At 37.5% G+C, this 20025-nt stretch overlaps 2 protein-coding genes across 7 annotated transcripts in view; both read left to right on the plus strand.

Moving 5' to 3' along the window:
• The window catches only part of NUP155 (nucleoporin 155), a 30431-nt gene extending 29103 nt beyond the window's left edge, over positions 1–1328 (plus strand). The window contains exon 35 of the mRNA XM_059873796.1: positions 759–1328. Coding sequence (XP_059729779.1) covers positions 759–897 — 139 coding nt within the window. The 3' untranslated portion in view covers positions 898–1328. The remainder of the gene's footprint in view (positions 1–758) is intronic.
• A 3913-nt stretch (positions 1329–5241) lies between these two features.
• Positions 5242–20025, plus strand: part of CPLANE1 (ciliogenesis and planar polarity effector complex subunit 1) — a 60755-nt gene continuing 45971 nt past the window's right edge. For 5 of the 6 annotated variants that reach the window (XM_059873462.1, XM_059873467.1, XM_059873463.1 and 2 more), the window contains exons 1-14: positions 5242–5651; positions 5779–5930; positions 6711–6846; positions 7032–7151; positions 7951–8180; positions 8532–8638; positions 10338–10494; positions 11282–11385; positions 11539–11721; positions 13082–13331; positions 14322–14522; positions 15735–16492; positions 18856–19040; positions 19938–20018. In XM_059873462.1, coding sequence (XP_059729445.1) covers positions 5850–5930; positions 6711–6846; positions 7032–7151; positions 7951–8180; positions 8532–8638; positions 10338–10494; positions 11282–11385; positions 11539–11721; positions 13082–13331; positions 14322–14522; positions 15735–16492; positions 18856–19040; positions 19938–20018 — 2593 coding nt within the window. In that variant the 5' untranslated portion in view covers positions 5242–5651; positions 5779–5849. The remainder of the gene's footprint in view (positions 5652–5778; positions 5931–6710; positions 6847–7031; positions 7152–7950; positions 8181–8531; positions 8639–10337; positions 10495–11281; positions 11386–11538; positions 11722–13081; positions 13332–14321; positions 14523–15734; positions 16493–18855; positions 19041–19937; positions 20019–20025) is intronic. The other variant, XM_059873466.1, reaches the window with a different exon arrangement.

Here is a 20025-nt window from a genome sequence, read left to right on the forward strand (position 1 = left end):
TTGATGATGAATCAATCTTAGTTCATATTAGGAAGAAATTTAGGTGTAATAATAGAAAAAGTTTCTAGCGAAAAAGATAGCTAAGTACTTGAAAAAGTCCCCTGCATATCACCTCTACCTTTGACAATTTTTATTTGAATAGACTATATGAACTTCAGCCAGTGCTATCTTGTCAAAAAGCAGAACTAGGCAAAGTCTTGATAACTCTTCTAAACATAGATGTTTCTGATTCTTTTGAAGAATATACATAAAAATATCCCCTGTTCACATACTTCTATCTTTTATCACTTTAGTGGTCTTTTTATGGTTAATTGATTTAAATACTGTATTAGAACTCTAGTGAATGTTGTCTCATTGTAATACCTACTTCAATAATATGTAAATTGAGATTTGATTATAGTTTAAGACATTTAAACAGCTATCTAAATTAATAACTTATACATTGACCATAATAATATCTAAAGTAGTATCTAAATATTTCACATTGCTATAAACTGTACCATGCTTTTATAGTGTAAATTTAATATCAGATAAATAGTAATGGGTCATTTATTTTTCTATTATGCCTTAGTCACAGGCATTAGATTTCAAAAATAAATTTATCTTAATGAATAGTTAAATACTTAAAAGAAGGTGACAGATGTCTTACCAATCCAGTATTCCATTGCAACTCTAAGAATGCTCATGTTCTAGTTCAGACGAATTCTGAGATAGGGGATTAGAAAGGAGCTCATTGTTATTCTGTGTTTTCTTTGCAGGCGACGATTCACTAATGTTTGTTTGGATGCTGTTAGTTGCTACCTGGTTGAACTTCAGTCTATGAGCCCCACACTAATGGTGCAGACTACTATTGGGAATTTTAAATCTCTACAGGCCAAGTTAGAACGGCTTCACTGATTGACTAATACAAGCACAGAATCATTAGTGCAGGTAATACAAACTGAAATAAAGGTTCCAGTGTTGGCACTGAATTATGAACGAACAAATCCTCAGAAAGAAAATCCTGAGAGAGTTTTCTCCTGCCATGGTTATCAAATGTGTGGCCTGTATTCATGCTCTTCCTAAAAGTATCTACAAATTGTAGAATGTAAATGTGACAAATGGAGTTTCTTTTACTTTTACTACTACTAGGTTTTTTAAAGATAGAAAGCTTTTTTTTATACTGTTGAAATAAAATACATTGTGTGATCTTTGCCATGGGGATAAAAAATATTTCAAAAATATTTTCTTTTTCTTTGTTTTAAATAATGGGGAAAAGCAAATTATTTTCCCTATTCCATCTTAATATGTTGTATCTATTAAAATCAAATAAAGAAGTCAAAAAATGACTTCTGTCTATTTTTATTATGTGCACACAAACACCAAATTGTATACACACCTAGAATTCCCTCCCTCCACTGCTGCCCCTGGGGCTCTGGATGCAGCCCAGGATGGGTTTGGCTCTCTGGGTTGTGAGTGCCATGGCTGGGCCATGTCCAGCTTCTCACCCACATCTCACACAGATGTGTGGGGGACCATCTGAAAGGCTTTATCGAAGTCCAGACAAATATCTGTATCCCTTCATTTGTCGACTGTTGGAGTCATTCAGTCATGAAGGTTACCAGGTTGATCAGGAATGACTTACCCGTGGTGAAGTGTGCTGGTTGTCCCAAATCACCTCTCTGTCCTCCAGGTGGCCCAGCACAATTTCTAGGAGAATCTGTTTCATGGTCTTCCCAGGCACAGAGGGGAGGTTAACAGGTTAGTAGCTCCCAGGGTTGTTCTTTTTTTCTTTCTAAAGAAGAATACATTTTCTGACACTTCACTTGACTGCCATGACTTTTCAGTTATCATGGAGAGTGGCTTGGGAACTACATCAGACAGTGCTCTCAGGACCCTGGGATGCAGCTCACCCAGGTTCTACAGACTTCGGTAAATTCGGGTTAGGTCATCATGAACCTGATCTTCCCTTGCAGTGGGAAGCACTTTGCTCCCCCAGTTGCCATCCTGCTGTCCATCAGCTCAAGAGGTGTGGGAAGACAGGTTTCCATTGAAGACTGTGGCAAAAGTGTTGAGTACCTCACCCTTCATCTGTTAACAGTTTTCCATCACTGTTTATCAGGGGCGTTAAACCTTCTCTGACCTTCATTTTCTAGTTCACATACCTGTAGAAGCCCTTCTTGTTATTTCTTATGTCCCTTGCCCATTCAGTTCCAGCTTCTGGAAGGGCTTTCTCACTTCATCCGTACATAACCATTCTTTCTCTATATTCTTCCCAGGTTCCCTGTCTTAGTTTCCATTATCTGTGTATTTACTACTTTCCCTTTAGTCTGACCAGCAGTTACCTAATCTGCCATGCTGGTCCCTAGCCTTCCTCGCCCAATTCCTTGCTCCTGGGGATGGCTAGGTGTTGTACTCCATGGAAGACAAAAAAATCCATTAGAATAGGATTTTAATCCATCAGCCTCTAGGTTATGGGCCCAGCATGGTTTCATTGCTTCACTCTGCCCCTCCCAGTGCCTCTCAAGGACATGGGATCCCCATCAAAGGGTCTTTGTCCAGACAACTGGAATGAAAAGTGCTGGAGAACAAGGGCATCAATCCTGCTGCTTCAGCGCTTTATAGCACCTTTGCTATGAAACAGGATTGCTCTAAAATTTTGCTTAAAGTACATTTCTTTCCCTCTCAACTACCAAATACATTATGGTGATTTTAGGCCAGCAGCTGCACTCACTGATGTAATTAAAAATTAAAATACAACTCTTTAAAAAAGAGGTGAAATACTGGAATTAGCTTTTCTTCTTTGTCAGTGTTAAAAACTTAAAAAGTATTTAAGTAGAAGTAGTCCTGTGTGTCCTGGAAAAATATTTGCTTCTTTCCATGTAAAATAAAGCATCTTTAAGTATTAGAAGTTACCTTCTGCAAAGCTATATTTTATATCAAGGATATCATGCATTTACTCTGGTCTTGTTAGTGCAGTTCACACAAATAATGTCCAAAGTCTTGCTTGATATATTTAACTAAATTTCAGTATTTGCATAAAAATATGTTGTGTTCAGCCACATTCTGTTATCTGTGATTACTAAACAGACTTCTATTTTCAGATTTGGAGAAATAACTGAAAAGTTTTGAACAAATCACAGGCTTGAAGTTCAGCTCTTCTGTTTTTTTCTCCAGTTAATGGAATAAGGATTCCTCTGGAAATATTGCAAATTTATCAAAGTAGTAGTATTTCAAAGGGTATCACAAGTTACCTCTGATATTTTTCAGATGAGAGCAGGTATTTCCAGTATACACATAACCTTTTATTTTCATAACACTTGCTCTACTCTCAGATGGAGAAAAGATATGTTCTGTTTCCCAATTTAAATTTGGAGGTATGTGGAAAACTGGGATCAGAGGGGAGAAGGGGGGTTAATGCAGTAGATGAAATGAAAGATGATAATCACAGGGAAGTAACAGACCAACATAAATGTGAAACATTGCTCATTAACATTATCAATGTATCCTTTTTTTTTTATTTATTTTTTGTTCTGTAGCTTTCAATCAAGACTGTGATTAGGGAAAGGTGGCAGAAGGTAGGAACAGGGGTGAGCTTCAAAGAATAGCTGCCTTAAGCAAATCAAGGGTATTTCTTCAAGGTGATAAAATATAGTGACAGCTTACCCTACTTGTATTTCACCTTGTCGTGGTTTAACCCCCTCTAGCAATTATCACACAGCCACTTCTCACTCCCATACCCCTTTCCATAGGATAGGGGGAGTTGGAAAAAAGGTTAAATCCATAGGTTGACGTAACCATTTAATAATTGAAAAAAATTGTAAAAGTAACAAAAAGAGAGGAATAAAACCAAGAAACACAAGTAAGACATCATGCAATTGCTCATCATGGATTGACTGGTACCCAGCCTGTCCCTGAGTAGTGATGGGTTCCTCCCACCCAACTCCCTCTGGTTATATATGGAGCATGATGTTCCACGGTGTGGAAAATCCCCTTGGCCAGTTCATGTCAGCCTTCCTGGCTGTGCTCCCTCCTGTCTTTTGTGTACCTGCTCGGTGGCAGAGCACAGGACACTGAACACTCCTTTACATAAAAGTACCTATAGTGCAACAGCCGAAGCATCAGTGTGTTATCAACATTGTTTTGCTAAATCAAAAACATAGCACTGTACCAGCTACTTGGAAGAAAGTTACCTTTATCTCAGCTGAAACCAGGGCAACCTGAATTCCAGGAATTCCTGAATTGTATAGAGAATGCTAATCTCTTACAGCTATGTCTCCTGCTGTTACTCATGCCCCTCATCCCCAAATACTGATGCTGATGCAAATTGTCCCCCACAGCCACAGCCGTACGCCCTGTTCCCTGTGGGCTGTTGCCACAGGCAATCCACGGTGTCTGGTTTTCCCCACTGAGGGAGTTGTGTTGATCATCAAGTCTCAATAGTCAGTTTTCTTGGCATATGAGAGCTCACAGAACCCTAAAATGATCTGAATTTGAAGGGATGTTAGAGATCAAACAGTTCAGCCCCTCTGCCATATGCAGGGACACCTTCAACTAGACCAGGCTGTTCAGAGCCCTATCCAACCTGGCCTTCCGTGTTACCAGGGATGGGGCATCTTCAGTTCCTCTGGGTGACCTGTGCCAGTGCCCCCCCCCACTCTCAAAGAATTTCTTTCTAACATCTAATGTAAATCTTGTCTCTGAGTTTAAACCTATTCCTCTTTGTCCTACATACCCTTGCAAAAAGTCCCATTTTCCTCTATTTTATAGGCCCCTGTTAGGTACTGATTTGCCTCAATGAAAGTTGACAGAAGGTTTCTGCAGAAGTTTCTCCAGGCTAAACAAACCCAGCTCCCTTAGCCTATCTTCATAGGGAAGGTGTTCCTGCTTTTGATATCGCTGGGCTCCTTTGGACGCTTTCCAAATGCCCTTCCCGTGCTGGGGACCTCAGAGCTGATGAGCTCTCACCACTCTGCTGGAGTCTCATCAGAGCAGAGGCCGAATCCCCTCCTGACCACGCTGCTTTGAATACAGCCCAGGATGCCGGCGGCTTTCTGGGTGGCGAGCGACACTCCCACCGCCCTCGCCAAGCCGGCATGTTCAGAGACACTGGAGCTCTCACCGCCCGGGCGCTCAGCCCGCTCGGGCCGCACAGGAAGGCCCGCCCTGGGCGCCGGGACCGCCCCGCCGGGAGCCGTGGGGCGGGGCTGCGGCTGCGCTCTGCGCCCGCCCGGCCCGGAAGCTGCGGCGGGCCCGGCCCCTTCAGCTCCCCGGTCCCGGCTAGCCAGCTGCGGGCTGGGCGCGCAGCTCCTCCCGCCGCGCTGCCTCGGGGAAGGAGCCCGCCCCGGGGGCCGTCTCCACCCTGAGCCGGGCACAGGCAGCGCGGGTTGCCGCGGGTGGCGCCCCGCGGCGGCGGGGGAAGCCTGAGCCGCCTCTCGCTCCCCGCGCGCGGGTGAGCGGCTGGCCCCGCGCCAGGCCGGCGCCCCTGTCCTGGCGTTCCCGATCTCCCGCCGGACTAGGCTGCTGGACCTTTTCCTTGTCTTGTGCATTTTTGGAGTTTTTGACGATGTACTCGCGGCTTCTCTCTCTCAACTCCTGAGCGACCGTGATCCGCGTCGCTGAGCAGCGCATTGCCCGTGAGCTGCCCGGAGGAAGATAGTTTGGAAGTACGGGTAAGCATCAGTTCTCTTTGTGTTTAGCAGGAAGCTGCTAGAGATGGTCAAGACTTTCCGTGGGAATTCCTCTTCTCTGCACCTACCCCCAGATAACAAAAACTTCAGGTTTTTTTTCTTTCTTCAGTTTCTCTGGAAATGTGTGGAAAAGCCATTATTTGCTTTTCTGTATAACGGTTACCTAGAGGCTTGGTTAAAATGGAGATTAAGCTAGATGTGCTCGTCTCTACGTGTATCAAGCAAAGAAAACCATGGCCCCGCATATCGTGGGTTGGACAGGTAAGTGTAATAGTCTCTTTTGTATAATACTTTGCACTTCCATTTGCTTTAGGAGGGTTTAAAAACAACCTCAGGAAGTATTTTGAGTAACCTTAAGAATTATAAATTACTTTTATCTTATTGATCATAGTCTGGAGATTTAAAATTTCTCAGAGAAACTTTGCAGAGCCTTTTTTTTTCTTCCTACCCCAAAGACTCAGAAGAGCTTAGATGAGATTGTTGTTTTGATGGTTATAGTTGTTCACAACGTTTTTTACAATACATTGTAAATGTGAATGATTCTTTTTCCTCATTTCATCCTGCATCTCTTAAAAGACACACTTTCTTAGACTTCTTTCATAAAATCACACTAAATTTTTTTGTTCTATGATTTGAATTTAAGTAGGTAGCAATTTAATGCTGATTTTTTTTTTTCTATTGGAGTCACTGGCAATTACCTCACTAAATTAAACACTGCAAGACAAGATAGCTAATGTCCAATTTTTGCATTTTTAGCTGGTAGTTTAGCAGAGGTACTTTGAATAACTTTTTAATAATAACTGTAAGATCAGTTTGGTGTTTTGAAACCTGTGAATCAAATTCATCATCACTGTAGGTCCATGCTGGATATAATGTACTGTAAAGCAAATATGCCAAAGAATGAAAATAGTATGGCAATTGCTGCTTTATTGTACTTTTTAAAATTATTTTTTCCCTAACATTTTTTCTCTGCATTGTTCTGTACGCCTGTGTAGAAAACAGCATTTTTAAAAATTAAATGCTTTTTTATTCTTTCAACAGGAAAAAGAGGCTGTTTTTCTTCTAGATGGTAAACATATAAATGAAATTAACTTGTCGTCAGGGAAGACAAAGAAGAAATTCCCTTCGCTACAGTCATTGTTGAAAAATGTGGTTGTCTTAACAACATCAGGAAATGGTTAAGTATAATATCTTATGTGCAATAAGCTCAGGTTATTTTATTTATATTTGTAACAGTGTGAAAAGGCAGATATCTAAAGGATCTGCCAGTTCACTTAAAACTGTGGCTAGGATGGAAGAGAAGTAATTTTAAGTAACTTCACAGTAATATCCTTCAAAACTTCTCTCCCCCAATGAACACAGCTGCTTGGTTGGCAGGAATACTTACAACAGGAGAGCTTTTTCTTTGGAATAAAGATCAGAACTGCTTGAAAATTGTACCGGCAATTGAAGAGTCCAAAAAAGTAGTAGCAGGAGCACAAGGTAGGTTTTTTTCAATTAATCATGTGAAAAAAATGCAATAAAGAAAAAGTTGTTTTCCTTTCTTTAAAAGTTATTACATGAGTAAAACTATTTTTACATTGTTTTGCATTTGTATAATTTGTTTGCTAGTTAAACTTTGGGAAATGTCATTTGAGTGATACAGATTTTTCATTTAGTAATCCCTTGTAAATAGTTCATTTTCAGATACTGTAAGTGTATTTTTAATGGTTAATTTTTTACTGTAAAATGTTCCTGACTAGGTTATCAGTTGGGGCAGATGTACATTTGATGTAAACAGTATATGGATAATTTGAAACTGATTCTCTGGGTGGGCTTTTATGGCAAATGCTAGCTGGAAAGAATAAAATACAGACACATATTTGCAAACCTAAGTATGAAATATTTTCTTGTATTGGATGGCATCACTGATACCAATTGCTAAAGTTAAGTGTTGCACAAGAAATTCTGTCATTTCAGGGAAGATCAGTAGTGTACTTAAGAGCTAAAAGTAATCCATAGTAGAGCACTTAGGCTGTCTCAGGAAACATCTCTAATAGTTGAGTGTTGTGGGAAAGATAATTAATAGGATGAGCATCCATCTGACTTTACTGCTGCCCAAGGTCTGCTGTCAGTCATGAAGCTGGGAAGTGAAGATACTTAACATGACAGCTTGGATTTCTAGTCATAGATGAGAAGAGAAATTTACTTTCTCTATTCTTTTAAATTCTATGTCTAACAGAGGAACAGAATCTATCCTGGAATATTGTTGTGTTTTTTGTTTTCGTTTTTTTTTCTCCAGAGTGTTTAATGAGGTTGTACTTGTATGTATCTGGAGATGGCAGAAAGGTACTGTTAACTACTTCTACAGCCTGTGCCTTTTTGTGGGAGAGTACAGAACATGAAAATACAGCCTCTGGTAAAAACTCTCCTTCTGGGCATTGGACACAAGTTTTGACTGATGAATCAGTCATATTGCCTTCTACTGAAGAAAAAGAAATTGGAGTGGATGCTGCTTTCATACAAAATGAGGTAAAAAGTAAACCCCAAGGCAATCACTTAATTAAAAAATCTTAATTAAATTAGAGCCACAAAAGCTACAGTGAATTTTGAAAGCAATGTCTGCCTCTTTGACATTTTGCATAGGCTTAACATTTTGTTTCATGTTATATTTGCTGGCAGCATGAGAACAGCCCTACTGGATCAGATCAGAGTTTCTGGCCCTCTTGCGTTCTTGCCAGCCTTTACGTTTCTGAGTGACAACATTGTGTTATTTAATCTGATTTGTATTAGCTATTGATCTAAATATGTAGATAGTTAAAGAGAAATTTGTATGTCACAAGCCTTTTGGGGTTGTTTTGATCTTGTTCTCTTTTTTTACAGGTACTAGGTGATTGCTGTTTGTGTTCTTTTGTATTTTACTCTGGTGAGTGTTTGGTGCTCACATTTTTGATTCTTCGATGGCATGAAAATACCTTTAAAAATGTTAGGTAAGTTTGAAGATATCTGAAGTTACAGCAGCATCAGGAATATTTTAATTATTTTTTAGAGCTAGGATTCAGAGATGCAACTGAACACATTTACATGAATGTTCCATTAACCTATGGTTATAAGCACCTATTTATATTTTCATGCGGATGTTTATAGTATGCTCTCTGTCATTTTAAAGCCATTCTCCCCTGTCCTTTACATGTCCCTTTTAAAATGTGTTTATCATAACAGCATTTATTTACATATTTCATACTTTATTATTATCTTACATCTAGATAACACTGAGAATATTTATCATTCTGTGTGGGTAGCTATGTATGCCTGTTGACACATGTGTTTTAGTTTCATTGCTTTTTGCATGATGATGATAGAATGTACTTTTCTTGTTTCTTCTTATTGCTTATATATCTTTTCTTATATTTCTTGTACTGTGCAGCCATGAATGCCTTGACTACCTCTTCCTCTTCATTATGTGGATTTGCATATTTTATTGGTTTTCTGTTGCTCTTTTAATTTCTTTTGCTTGATGTGAAAGTGTGTGTGTGTATTTCTTTATCTGAATTGGGGGCAAGTACTGAAATAGTTATACTGATACAATCATTTAAAAATGCTATTGAATAATAGTCTGGAGCACATGTATAGTCCATTCCTCTTCCTGGGTGACACATATGTCTATGAGTTTAAATGGATATGCCCTCTGCAGGTGTTATTTTAATAACTTGACAAAATTTTGCCCTGCACATGATATGGTACAACTGCTTTTCTTATATGTTGTCCTTTTGATACTTAGTAATGATGTCCTACTTGACCTAATCTTCAGTTTAGCAGTGGCATGGTAATTCCTTTCTGGTGCCATATAAAAAATTAAGCAGAGCATAATATACCCAGTGCAGAAATGCATGTGTATGTATGTAGCTAGCTAGCTATCTGCACCATAGTAATTGCAGCCTGAAATTCTAACTACATTTCTCAGACATCTTACTCATATTTTCTTATGTCAACTCGTGCTTAGTTTCATTGTTTGCTATTATTTAATTCATTTTTGCATATTAATGCTTTTTTTTCCCTGTTAGTTAGATGGCATACTTCAAGACAGATTCTGTCTTGTGTTTTCTGTCATGTTTTGAATCTTTATAGGATCACAGAATGGTTTGGATTGAAAGGGACCTCTAAAGGTCACAAAGTCCAACCTCCCTGCCATGGGTAGGACTCCCTTCTACTAGATCAGGTTACTGGAGCGTAATCCAACATATCATTGAGTACTTCCAGTGATGGGTCATCCAAAAATTTTTTGTTCAGAGCTACATTCTGTTGATTTTCAAATTCTGAGTATTCCTGTGATGGGTGGATGGTGTTACAAGGTCTGGGGAAGCTGCTTCTGGCTAGAATGCAAGTGCCTCAATTATATGTCATTGATCTGTATATATTTGCATGTTCTAGACTTATAAATCTCATGAAATCCCATCTCATAAAAATAACTCTTAGTGCTCAGACATAATTTTTGAACTTGTGTAAGTACAAAATATTTTTTCATTTGTAAGGCATTTGAAGAAAAATATGTGTTTTTTGGTTGTTTTTTTTTTACTAGCTCATTCTTTATGTGGTTTTGTCTTGCATGGTTTTTTACTGTATAGGAATAACCCCTTTCTGCAAAATGAAGTAACCACTTGGTTTTGTTATCTTTTTGTTGGTATTCAGCTCTTTGCCATACCAGATCCAGTGGGTACAGCAGACTTGTTCTCTTGTTAATTTGGTTCCTCAGTGTGTGTCTGTAAAGTCAAGAGGAGCTCTGCTATGTGCATTTGCAAGAGATGGGCTTCTACTTGCTGTAGCTGTAAATCAAACTGATCCAAAGGTATGTATGAGAGTGCATAATTTAAGCTAATTTATAATTTAAGAGTTCCATTTGAATGGAACTCATAATTTAAGAGTTCCATTTGAATGAAGCAGTAACAAGGATTTAAAAACACAGTTTTGGGATGATTTTAGCACTCATAACAGGACATGAAATTATATTTACATTGATATCCCTGGCTAAAAACTCTTACTACAACTCAATTGTTTATGTGTAGTTAGAAGTTGGTATAAAATCCTGTCATTTCTAAGCTCTAATAAAAAATAAATTATTTTCAATTACTGCATCATATCTACAAAGATTCTAGGTGATTCTCAGTCAAGCCTCAGCCTGACATGTTTTGGACTTCATGATGTTATTCCTATTAATAACTCAGAGGTCAAATTTTAATGTACTTTTTAATGCTAATGCTGTCAGGGGAAATGGACCTGGTTTTTTGATGTACCAGATTGGGATGATACCATCCTTCAAAGCTCCAGTTGTTAATTACCAGAAAGACTAAAGTAGAGTAATCTTATATTGAGTGTTTCAGAAAAAAGTTGCATTAAAAAGAGTATTGAATTACTTATTAAGTATATAATAGTCCTTAGTTATATTTCAAGTGTAGAACAATGTGTAGAATTCACTAAACGTTCAAATAGTAATAAATAGTGAAATACAATGTCATTTCCTTGTATAATGATGTTACCAGTACACCAAATTTAATACATAAGTTAGTAGTAGACTTTTTTCACACTAATGGCATTTTGAAACAAACATTTATGATGTGTTTATTTTTTCTTTCTAGGCAACTCAGGTTTTGTTTCTGAACACCTTGAATTTTGTAACTGTTTCAGGTAGCCTGAAAGGCTGTAGTAGCAAGAGTAGTGTGACTCTGTCCAGGTTCATCAGGTCAGTAAATGACACTGTTTCTGCTGCCGTCATGGGTCTTTCAGTTTTGTGTTATGGTTTGTTTACTTTATAACCAGTTTGTTTATTTTGTATCCTAACCCTCTGATGCTGAAGTTTGAAGAGAAAAAATATTTTTTTATCTGCCCAATTTAGGTCTTACTGGGTTGGTGATATGAGTTGGACTCCTGATAGCCTTTTCTTGGCTTGCATGTTAAAACGTGGATGTTTGGTTTTATTGACATGTATGGGGGAATTGCTGACCTTAATTGCCTCTGGATGCTCTGTAGAATTTGGACCAGCACAGTTTATTCCATTTCATCCACTAATAACATACAGGTAAAAGGGTTTAAAAAAGTTTATATGTTTCTGTGTTCTGGTCTTACCTTACTTTCTATCATATTTATTATAATTTTGCATAAATGTTATCTTTCAAATTCACTCTTTTGCTTTTCATGTATCTTTCCAATATCTGTTTCTCATTCATAGTTCTCTTCTGTTTCTTATAATGCATTTGTCGTGGTGAAAATTGACATTGTGACAATGTAAGTATACATAAAGTGATTTGTTTCCCTAAAAGTGTTTGAATTTATTAGTAATTAAAATTAGCATTTTTTATAATATAAGAAGAAATTTTACTTGCTGAAGTACTAAAAGTGCAAGTTTATTTTAATCCATTGCTATTTCTCTGCTCATTCCTTAATTTTACATATAGAACCTGATGTAAGATATTGTAAATAACATATTTGCATGGACAGAAACTAATTGGTTTTTAAAATGTTGTTTTGGGATTCTCTGGATCTAAGTTCTGAGATTATGCTGCTGGGTGCATGAGAGAGTAGAAGGATCTTTGAAAACACAGTTTAGCATAAACTGAAAGTAACACAGTCTAAATAGAGAAAACAAAATAGAGTCTAAACTTCATTTTTTTAAAATCTTATTAAGTTTGCATGCCTTAAACCAAATTGTGTGTAAATATAAAAGCTTTTGAAGATATTCAAAGCAGTATATTAACCTTCTTACACTATCTGGTTGAAAAATCAGATGCTAAACTATATTAAAATACATTAATTACAATGATATATTGAATATATGCAGCCACTTTTTTTTTTAAACAAACCCAAACAGTGTATTATGTAGCTAATACTGGGATACGTGTATTACACAATTTTCTGGAACTCAGTAAGGAGGGATTTCTGTACAAGAAAAACCATTTTGAAAGAGAAGACGTGTTTATAAAACTTTTCTATTGAATATCTGAACTGATGCTGAAATGATAAGATTTAGATTTTCAATGGGTTCTTTTCTTTCATATATTACTTTCTTAGTCTAGCCCTCCAAATTTCATCTTCAAGCATTTGTCATACCAAATACAAGCTAGATAAGAAAGTGTGATATAGAAATTTAGACTGATTAATTATGAAAAAATACTGTTATTACTAATGAAATAATAAGTGGATACTGAAAGCTGGTTTTAATTTATTTATATTGAAAGAAGTTACGGTTGTAGTAAAATACTGGCATCTTGCGAGCATAAATAGTTTTATCCAGAGTGCTCATCCTGCAAAAAGGTAGACACAATTCTAAAGGGATTTATTTGGATAGTAGGTTGCATGGTATTACATGTTCTGAAATTATTCTGTTTATGATTATTACATGTGATAGTTGCTTCTTAATTTTTGATGTATTTCTGTTTTAGACAGCACCACTCTTGTTGTCGAGATTCCAGCCAGTCTCTTGGTTCTTCAGATTCTGAACGTGACCTCCTGCGACAGAGATTCTCTGTTACTTCACACCCAAGACTACCCTACCTCATTGTCTCTGATGGATACATGATAACACTGCTAAGATTTCCTAACAACTTTTCACCATCAGGATTTATGAGATCCCTTTTGCTTTTATCAACCCAACAGCTTGAAAACATCCGTCAGAATTTGCTGAACTTCAAGGTAAGGTTATGAACTATTTTGTAGGTTTTTAAGTTAAATTTTTCAGGTGCATGAAAGAATGTAAATTGAAGTACCTTTGAATTATAAAGCTGTTTAAGTAACCACATTGATCTGCAAAGCAATGAATACGGAGATCCTGAAATTTTACTCCTTTATTGTCTGGCTGATATTTCAGGAAAATGTAGAATGGGACAGTCTGAGCTGTCACTATATCATTTTTCTGGAACTGTAAAAGAAACAGGGATTTCTGTATCTGTAGAGTTGATTTGGGATGTTGACAGGTGTTATGCTACTTTTGTCAACTTTCAGAGTGATGCAGAAAGAATTCTGGAAGTCCTCTGTAACTTAGTCTCTGTGGTAGTTCATACATTTGTCCACTAGGTGTTCAATCTAGGGAGGCAATTAAAGCTTAGTTAAAACGTTTCTGTTTCATTTACTGTCACTTCTGAATTGAGCTAAGTCTGGGAGGAGGGAAGCCAGGTGCCTTACTTCCCTTGAAGGAAGAGGTCCTGCAGCTGTTGCTGACCACATAAGATAGTTCAGAATATTCGCTTTTGCTGATAAAAGGCAGCTTTTCTTCTAATTCAGTTTCTATTCTGATTTTTGGAGAAGTGAGCTGTCATGGTATTCCTGCATAAGTTAGAATAGTAAGCAAGGATTTGAGGATTTTAAGAGATATATTACTAGTAAAAATGCAGAAAAACCCTACATACAGGCAAATTTCTAGGGCTTTTTCAGGCATCAAGAAAGCAGATTCTTTCAGTATGACATAAACTAAAGCTGTCTGGTGTGAGAGAATTCTGCTTCCCTAAAGCTTGGTCAAATGGTAGTTTCTCTCTGTGCAACAGATGCTTGCTGCCCGGTTCTCCCTGTCTGGCTGGGACTTTTGATCTGAAGCTTTTTACAACAGTAACCAATTTTTTAATCTTGTTTAGAAACTGTCTTGCAAGAAACTGATAATAAGTTTTCTGTTATTGTTATTTCTTTTAGTGTAAAAGGAAATCTCAGTACTTACGATCACTGTTGTCTTTAAAAGCCAGTCTTTTAAAACAAGTTCAAAATCAAAGTTCTATCTTTTCCACCATTCCGAGATTCCTGGAGGAGGACACAACAGAAATGAATGAGAAAACCATGGATTTACTGGTATTTAATAGCATTTTTCCACTTACTGTGACATTATGTATGTTTAAGGTACATAATTTAAATGGAAATTTAAATTAACTGTGGGGGTTAAAAAAAACTAATAATAGGTTTATTTATCCTAACTAGTGTTTTTAAAGTCATTCAATAGTCTCATTTTCTTCATAGACATGAGGAATATGCTTATTTTCTCAAATTGATACTTGATTTTTATTTTTAAGCAAGTTATTTCTTTCAGTGTGTGTTGACTTTTTGAAGAATATCTGACAATATACATATATATCAGTTTGTGGTGTTTCCATACATAGAATGGTTTGTGTTGGAAGAGACCTTAAGGATCATCCTAAGGATCATCCAGTTCCAACCCCCTGCCAGAGTCAGGAACTCCTTTCATTAGACCAGACTGCTCAAAGCCCCATCCAACCTTGTCTTGGACATTTCATGCATAGGGCAGCCACTGTTTCTCTGGGCAACCCATTCCAGAGTCTCAGCACTTTCCCAGTAAAGAATTCCTGCCTAATATCTAAGCCTGCCCTCTCTCAGTTTAAAACCACTGTCCCTTGTCCTATCACTATGTGTCCATGTCAAAAGTCTCCTGCTCTCTTGGAGCCTCCTTTATGTAATGAAAGGTGCTATAAGGTCTCCCTGGAAACCTAGTACTTAGATTCACTTTATAATAAAATGTTACATTAGCTATTAGATATACTGGGGCTGTAGACTATTTTAATAAGTCTTATTCTTAATAAATACAATACATGTCTTCATCCTAAGTTTTAGATGATTCTTTAATCAGTTCCAAAATCTGTATTGTCTTTTGGAAGAGTGGCCCTGTGATCATAGTTACTGAACAGCCTTTCCCAACTTCGTTTCATGCTTTCGAGTTTTGGTTTGTTCTTTGAAGCTTTTGAGCTTTTGTTGAATGACTTTTATATCTTACAGGTATCTGGCAAAATCTCTGTCTTGTACTCTAGGTTTAATGAAGGACAGAGTTTCACTTTCTGGTATAAAATCTTTTGCTGCATTGGCAGTGTAATTTTGTTGTTAGGTAATTTAATTTGTCTGCCCAACTGTTCTGCAAATAACATTTAATTTGAGATTGAGATGAAACTGCAGTTTAATAAATGTAAGAGCATTTAAGCAAGGTAATTAGGCATAAAAACTTCATTTATGAGTGACTAAATGATGATTCTTTCAGTCTTTATGTGCTCTCTCTTGCTCAGTAAACTTAAATTAAACTGTTGATTTTTCACTTGTCTGATTTAGGACCTTGAAGAAGAATCAGACAATGAAAAGCAGTTTTACAGTAGCACTTCCAGCTTCTATAACCAAAGAATCTATTCATCTGTTGGTAAAGCTGATGAAGGCTGCTTAGAATTCGCATCAATGTTTGATACCATCCATGCAGAAGATGATATTGAAGAGAAAGATAAATCATCATTGGAACTATATTCCATTCAGAAAAACCTCCTTGGTGCATGGCAGATAGGGATTTCAAAAAATATGGAAGAGAAAGATGCATTACTGAATTACACAGTGAACTGCATTGTCCATTTTTTCAGCATTGTTCAGTTTGTGAAATGTACTTTGCTAAACCAGGATGCATCTTTAAATAAGACTGTGAAGAATACTCAATGGATGCATGTTGTTCTGAAATATTTTCAGCAGTGTTTGACCGTCTTGTACTGGAATTCAAGAGCCAGTGTGATTGGGCATGTGGTAAAGCTGACATTAGAAACTTTAAAACTGATGTTTATACAGCAACAAGATCAGTTGTTCTCAAAAAACCTTTTGGCATGCTTCTGTCTTCTGAAAATGGTTTCTCACACCCTAAGCAGAGTATGTGTACTACAGTATGAGAATTTTTTTGCTTCTCCTGACAGTAATACTCTTGTGGAACTTGACTCTCTCATGGTGCCTGTTTTCTTAGTTCTTGATGACAATACTACTCAGCAGTTTAGCTCACTGAAGTCTCTGCTTAGAGAATGTCCTCAAGTAAACCATGATGCAAAAACAGAAAAAAGGTATGAATAAGCTTTGTATTGGGAAAAAAGTGTACAGCAAAACCAGGCAATCAGGCCCAGCCATCACAGGTTTATGAAAGGCAGATGCTGCATGACCATCCTGGTCTTCTGGACATGTGACAGGTGACATACTTAATGGTTGGGGGAAGGGCTGTGGATATTGTGGATATTGTCTACCTGGACTTTAGTAAAACCTTTGACATAGGCTCCCACAACTTTCTCCTGGAGAAATTGGTTGCTCATGACTTGGATAAAAGCACTCTTTGCTGGGTTAAAATGAATTAATTAATGGCTGATGGCTGGGCCTAGGAAGTGGTGGTGAATGGAGTTACATCCAGCTACAGCCAGTTGCTGTGGTGTTCCCAAAGGCTCAGTACTGGGGCCAGCCCTGATTAATATCTTTATCAGGGTGAGGGGATCGAGAGCACCTTCAGTCAGTACACAAATAACATTCAGCTAACACTCATGGTGGGATTGTTGATCTGCTGGAGGGCAGAAAGGCTCTGCAGAGGGATCTGAACTGGCTGTATCGATAGTCTAAAGCCAATGGTGTGAGGTTCAACAAAGCCAAGTACCAGGTTCTGCCCTTGGGTCACAACAGTCTTGTGCAGCACCACAGGCTGGGGTAGAGTAGCTGGAAAGCTGCCCAGCAGAAAAGGACCTGGGATGTATGTTGACAGCAGCTACACATGAGCCAGTGTATGCCCAGATGGCTAAAAAAGGCCAATGGAATCCTGGCAGCAGGACCAGAGAAGTGACAGTTGTTCTGTACCTGGCACTGGTGAGGCAGCACATCAAGTCCAGACCTAAGCCCCACAGTATCTGAAAGGGTTGTCAAGCATTGGATCAGGCTGCCTGGGGGAGTGGGCTGAGTCTCCATTCCTGTAGGTATTTAAAAGATGTGTAACTGTGGTATTTAGGGACATGGTTTAGAAGTGGAATTGGCAATGTTAATGGTTGGAGACAATGATCCTAAGGGTGTTTTCCAGCCTAAGTGATTCTATATGATGGAATGAAAATTGTATGAGTTAAACTGTAATGAAATACCCTTTGGGTTTTTGCTGCTTTTTACTCCATGGAAAGCATGATAAACAAAGCATACAGATTAAGGCTCAGACCTATATTTGAGTATAGTTTGGTTATGGTGACTAAACTGTAACTGCAAATCAGTTTGGAGATAACTGATGAGTTGACAGCTGACACCAGGCCTGATGCTACCAGGCCTGGTAGCATCAATACAGATAGTGAAATGCACAAGAGACAGTTAAAGCATCTAAATTTCAATATTTCCTAGTTGCAAACAATATGGAGCAAGAGTCTGCTCATATGCAGTATGTCAGTGATGTCAGTTCAGTCAGCAAAGTTTTTGTTCATTATGGATGTGGTGTCTCAGAGCAATAAGAAAAACCCATTTGTGGAAACTAATTTACTTGAACTGTCAGAGCTATTTCTTCCACACACATAAACTTGACTTAAATGTGCTGTCCTACTTCTGGGAAAGTATACTGTTATCACTGGAGTATTTCTATGCTGCAAAACTCCAGTGAATCAAAGTGTGCTGTTCACATGAGCAGGCGTCTGCTTTCCAGAGATTTAGAACTTAAGTAGCATTATAACTCACAAATTAATTCCTACTACAGTAAAAGGTATTTCTTCAATAATCTTTAAATATAGTACTATGTTTACTGCAAATCTGATATGCAAGTTTCAGTTGTCTCCGAGAAGATAATCCATATTTTTGATTAATTGTGCTCCATGTGCTGAGCACTGTGCATATGACTGACTCTGTGTTAATTATGAACCCAAAAGTACTTCAAGATACAGATGTGTTGCAGTTTTGTGCAAGCTTTTTCAAGTCTCTAGCAATGTGTATTTGCTTTTATTGTTAAACCTACTTTGTATTTGAGCTGGTACATCTAATCGGACTGTGCTAGGCAACAGGGACTTGCCAGTCCTATAACCATACTCTGCAGTCTTGTTTTCTTGTCTCTGCTTTCCTGTGTTATGCTTTAATTGTTTTTTAATCAGTCTTGTTTAAAAAGATACTAATACCTTTTCTGAGGTTTCTCTGTCTGAGATTATTTCATTTCCCCATTGTTTAGCTAGCAAAGGGATTAATTTTGGGGGTGTTTAGGTTCTTAAAGTAGGTTGCTGTGCTTAAGAAAATTCAGAAGAATTAATGTTTTTTAGTCAAAAATGAGGCAAAAAGTGTTTCATTTTTCCCCTCATCCAAGTCAAGAAAGTAGTTGATACAATTTTGTTTTTGTGTGCATAATGCAAAATAAAAGAACGTAAGAAATTGATGTAGGTGACTTTTATTGACTCTTGCTTAATTTCATAATATTGTACTTCTTGAATTACAGGTTGACTGTACTATGGCAATTATTGTATAAGAAAGTGGTTTGGTATCAGGTGCAGCTAAAAAGAAAAGTGTGCAAGAATGCAGAAGAGGTTTCTGTGGTCTCATTACTTTTAAGTCATATACAAGCAACCATCCAGTCTTCAGGAGTGACATTAGAACAACATCTGAAGATTAATTCTGTATCTGGTTAGTAAAAATGTTAATTGAAAACTAGGAAAATTAGGTTCAATTTAACAATCGGTAACTGTCTACCAGATTTTTAAAAAGTGTGCATTTGGACTTCTCTTAAAATTCTTATCATAATTCTGTCTTAAATACTTAATAGCCAATGGCCTGATATGTCTGTAGATCACATTATAATCTTTAGAGCTTGTTAAGCTAAGTAAAAAGACTGAATTTACTTTGGTTTGCTTTGAGCCATGTTCTAAAGAATCTGAATGGAAGATTTTAATTCTGATCTCCTGTGTTGTTTCTTCTGAAGTAAAATGGGCATCACAATGTGTCTCTTACTGGATTTCTGTGTAGAAAGATTGTTCACTCCATGTGGTCATTGTGGGCATGACAATGTTGTATTCTCAAATGTTGTCAGCTTCAACTAAACATCTAATTAGTGTAACCTAAGGTGCTTGGTAATCCAGCATATTTATTTTCCAAACAGTATACGGCTATAGCCTAATTTCTTACTCTTTTCTGTCCTATGTTCTACCTTCCTTTTGACTTCTACATTGCTAAACCCAGCTTCCCATATATGTCTCCCTTTATAATTCTGTTTCCTTGCCATGTTCTTGATCTCTCTCCCTTAAATGACAATTCTAATTTGTCTTCCCACAGTGCTCCATACAATACATTCTCTCCCCCTGGAGGAGAGCTCATACATTATTTATCCTGGCAAGGAGTATTCAAAGTCATCTTCTCTCAGATGCTCAAAACTTAATTATGACAATAGAAGTTTTCTGGGGGCTCACGTATTTTGTTCTGCTTTCAGTAAATGTCTGATGCTGAAAGAAGAACATATGTATTTGTAACAATGAAAGTAACTACTAAAAGTAAAGCTTTTAATTTGTTAATATGTGACTTTTGTAGGCGAGGAGGAGTTCCTTTTAGGCTCATACAGAGAATCTCTGGACATTTGGAAAAGATCTCTTTGTAAACTCAAGACAAATGGTAAGGT

Source organism: Haemorhous mexicanus, chromosome Z (genome assembly GCF_027477595.1).
Source record: "Haemorhous mexicanus isolate bHaeMex1 chromosome Z, bHaeMex1.pri, whole genome shotgun sequence".
NCBI lineage: Eukaryota > Metazoa > Chordata > Aves > Passeriformes > Fringillidae > Haemorhous > Haemorhous mexicanus.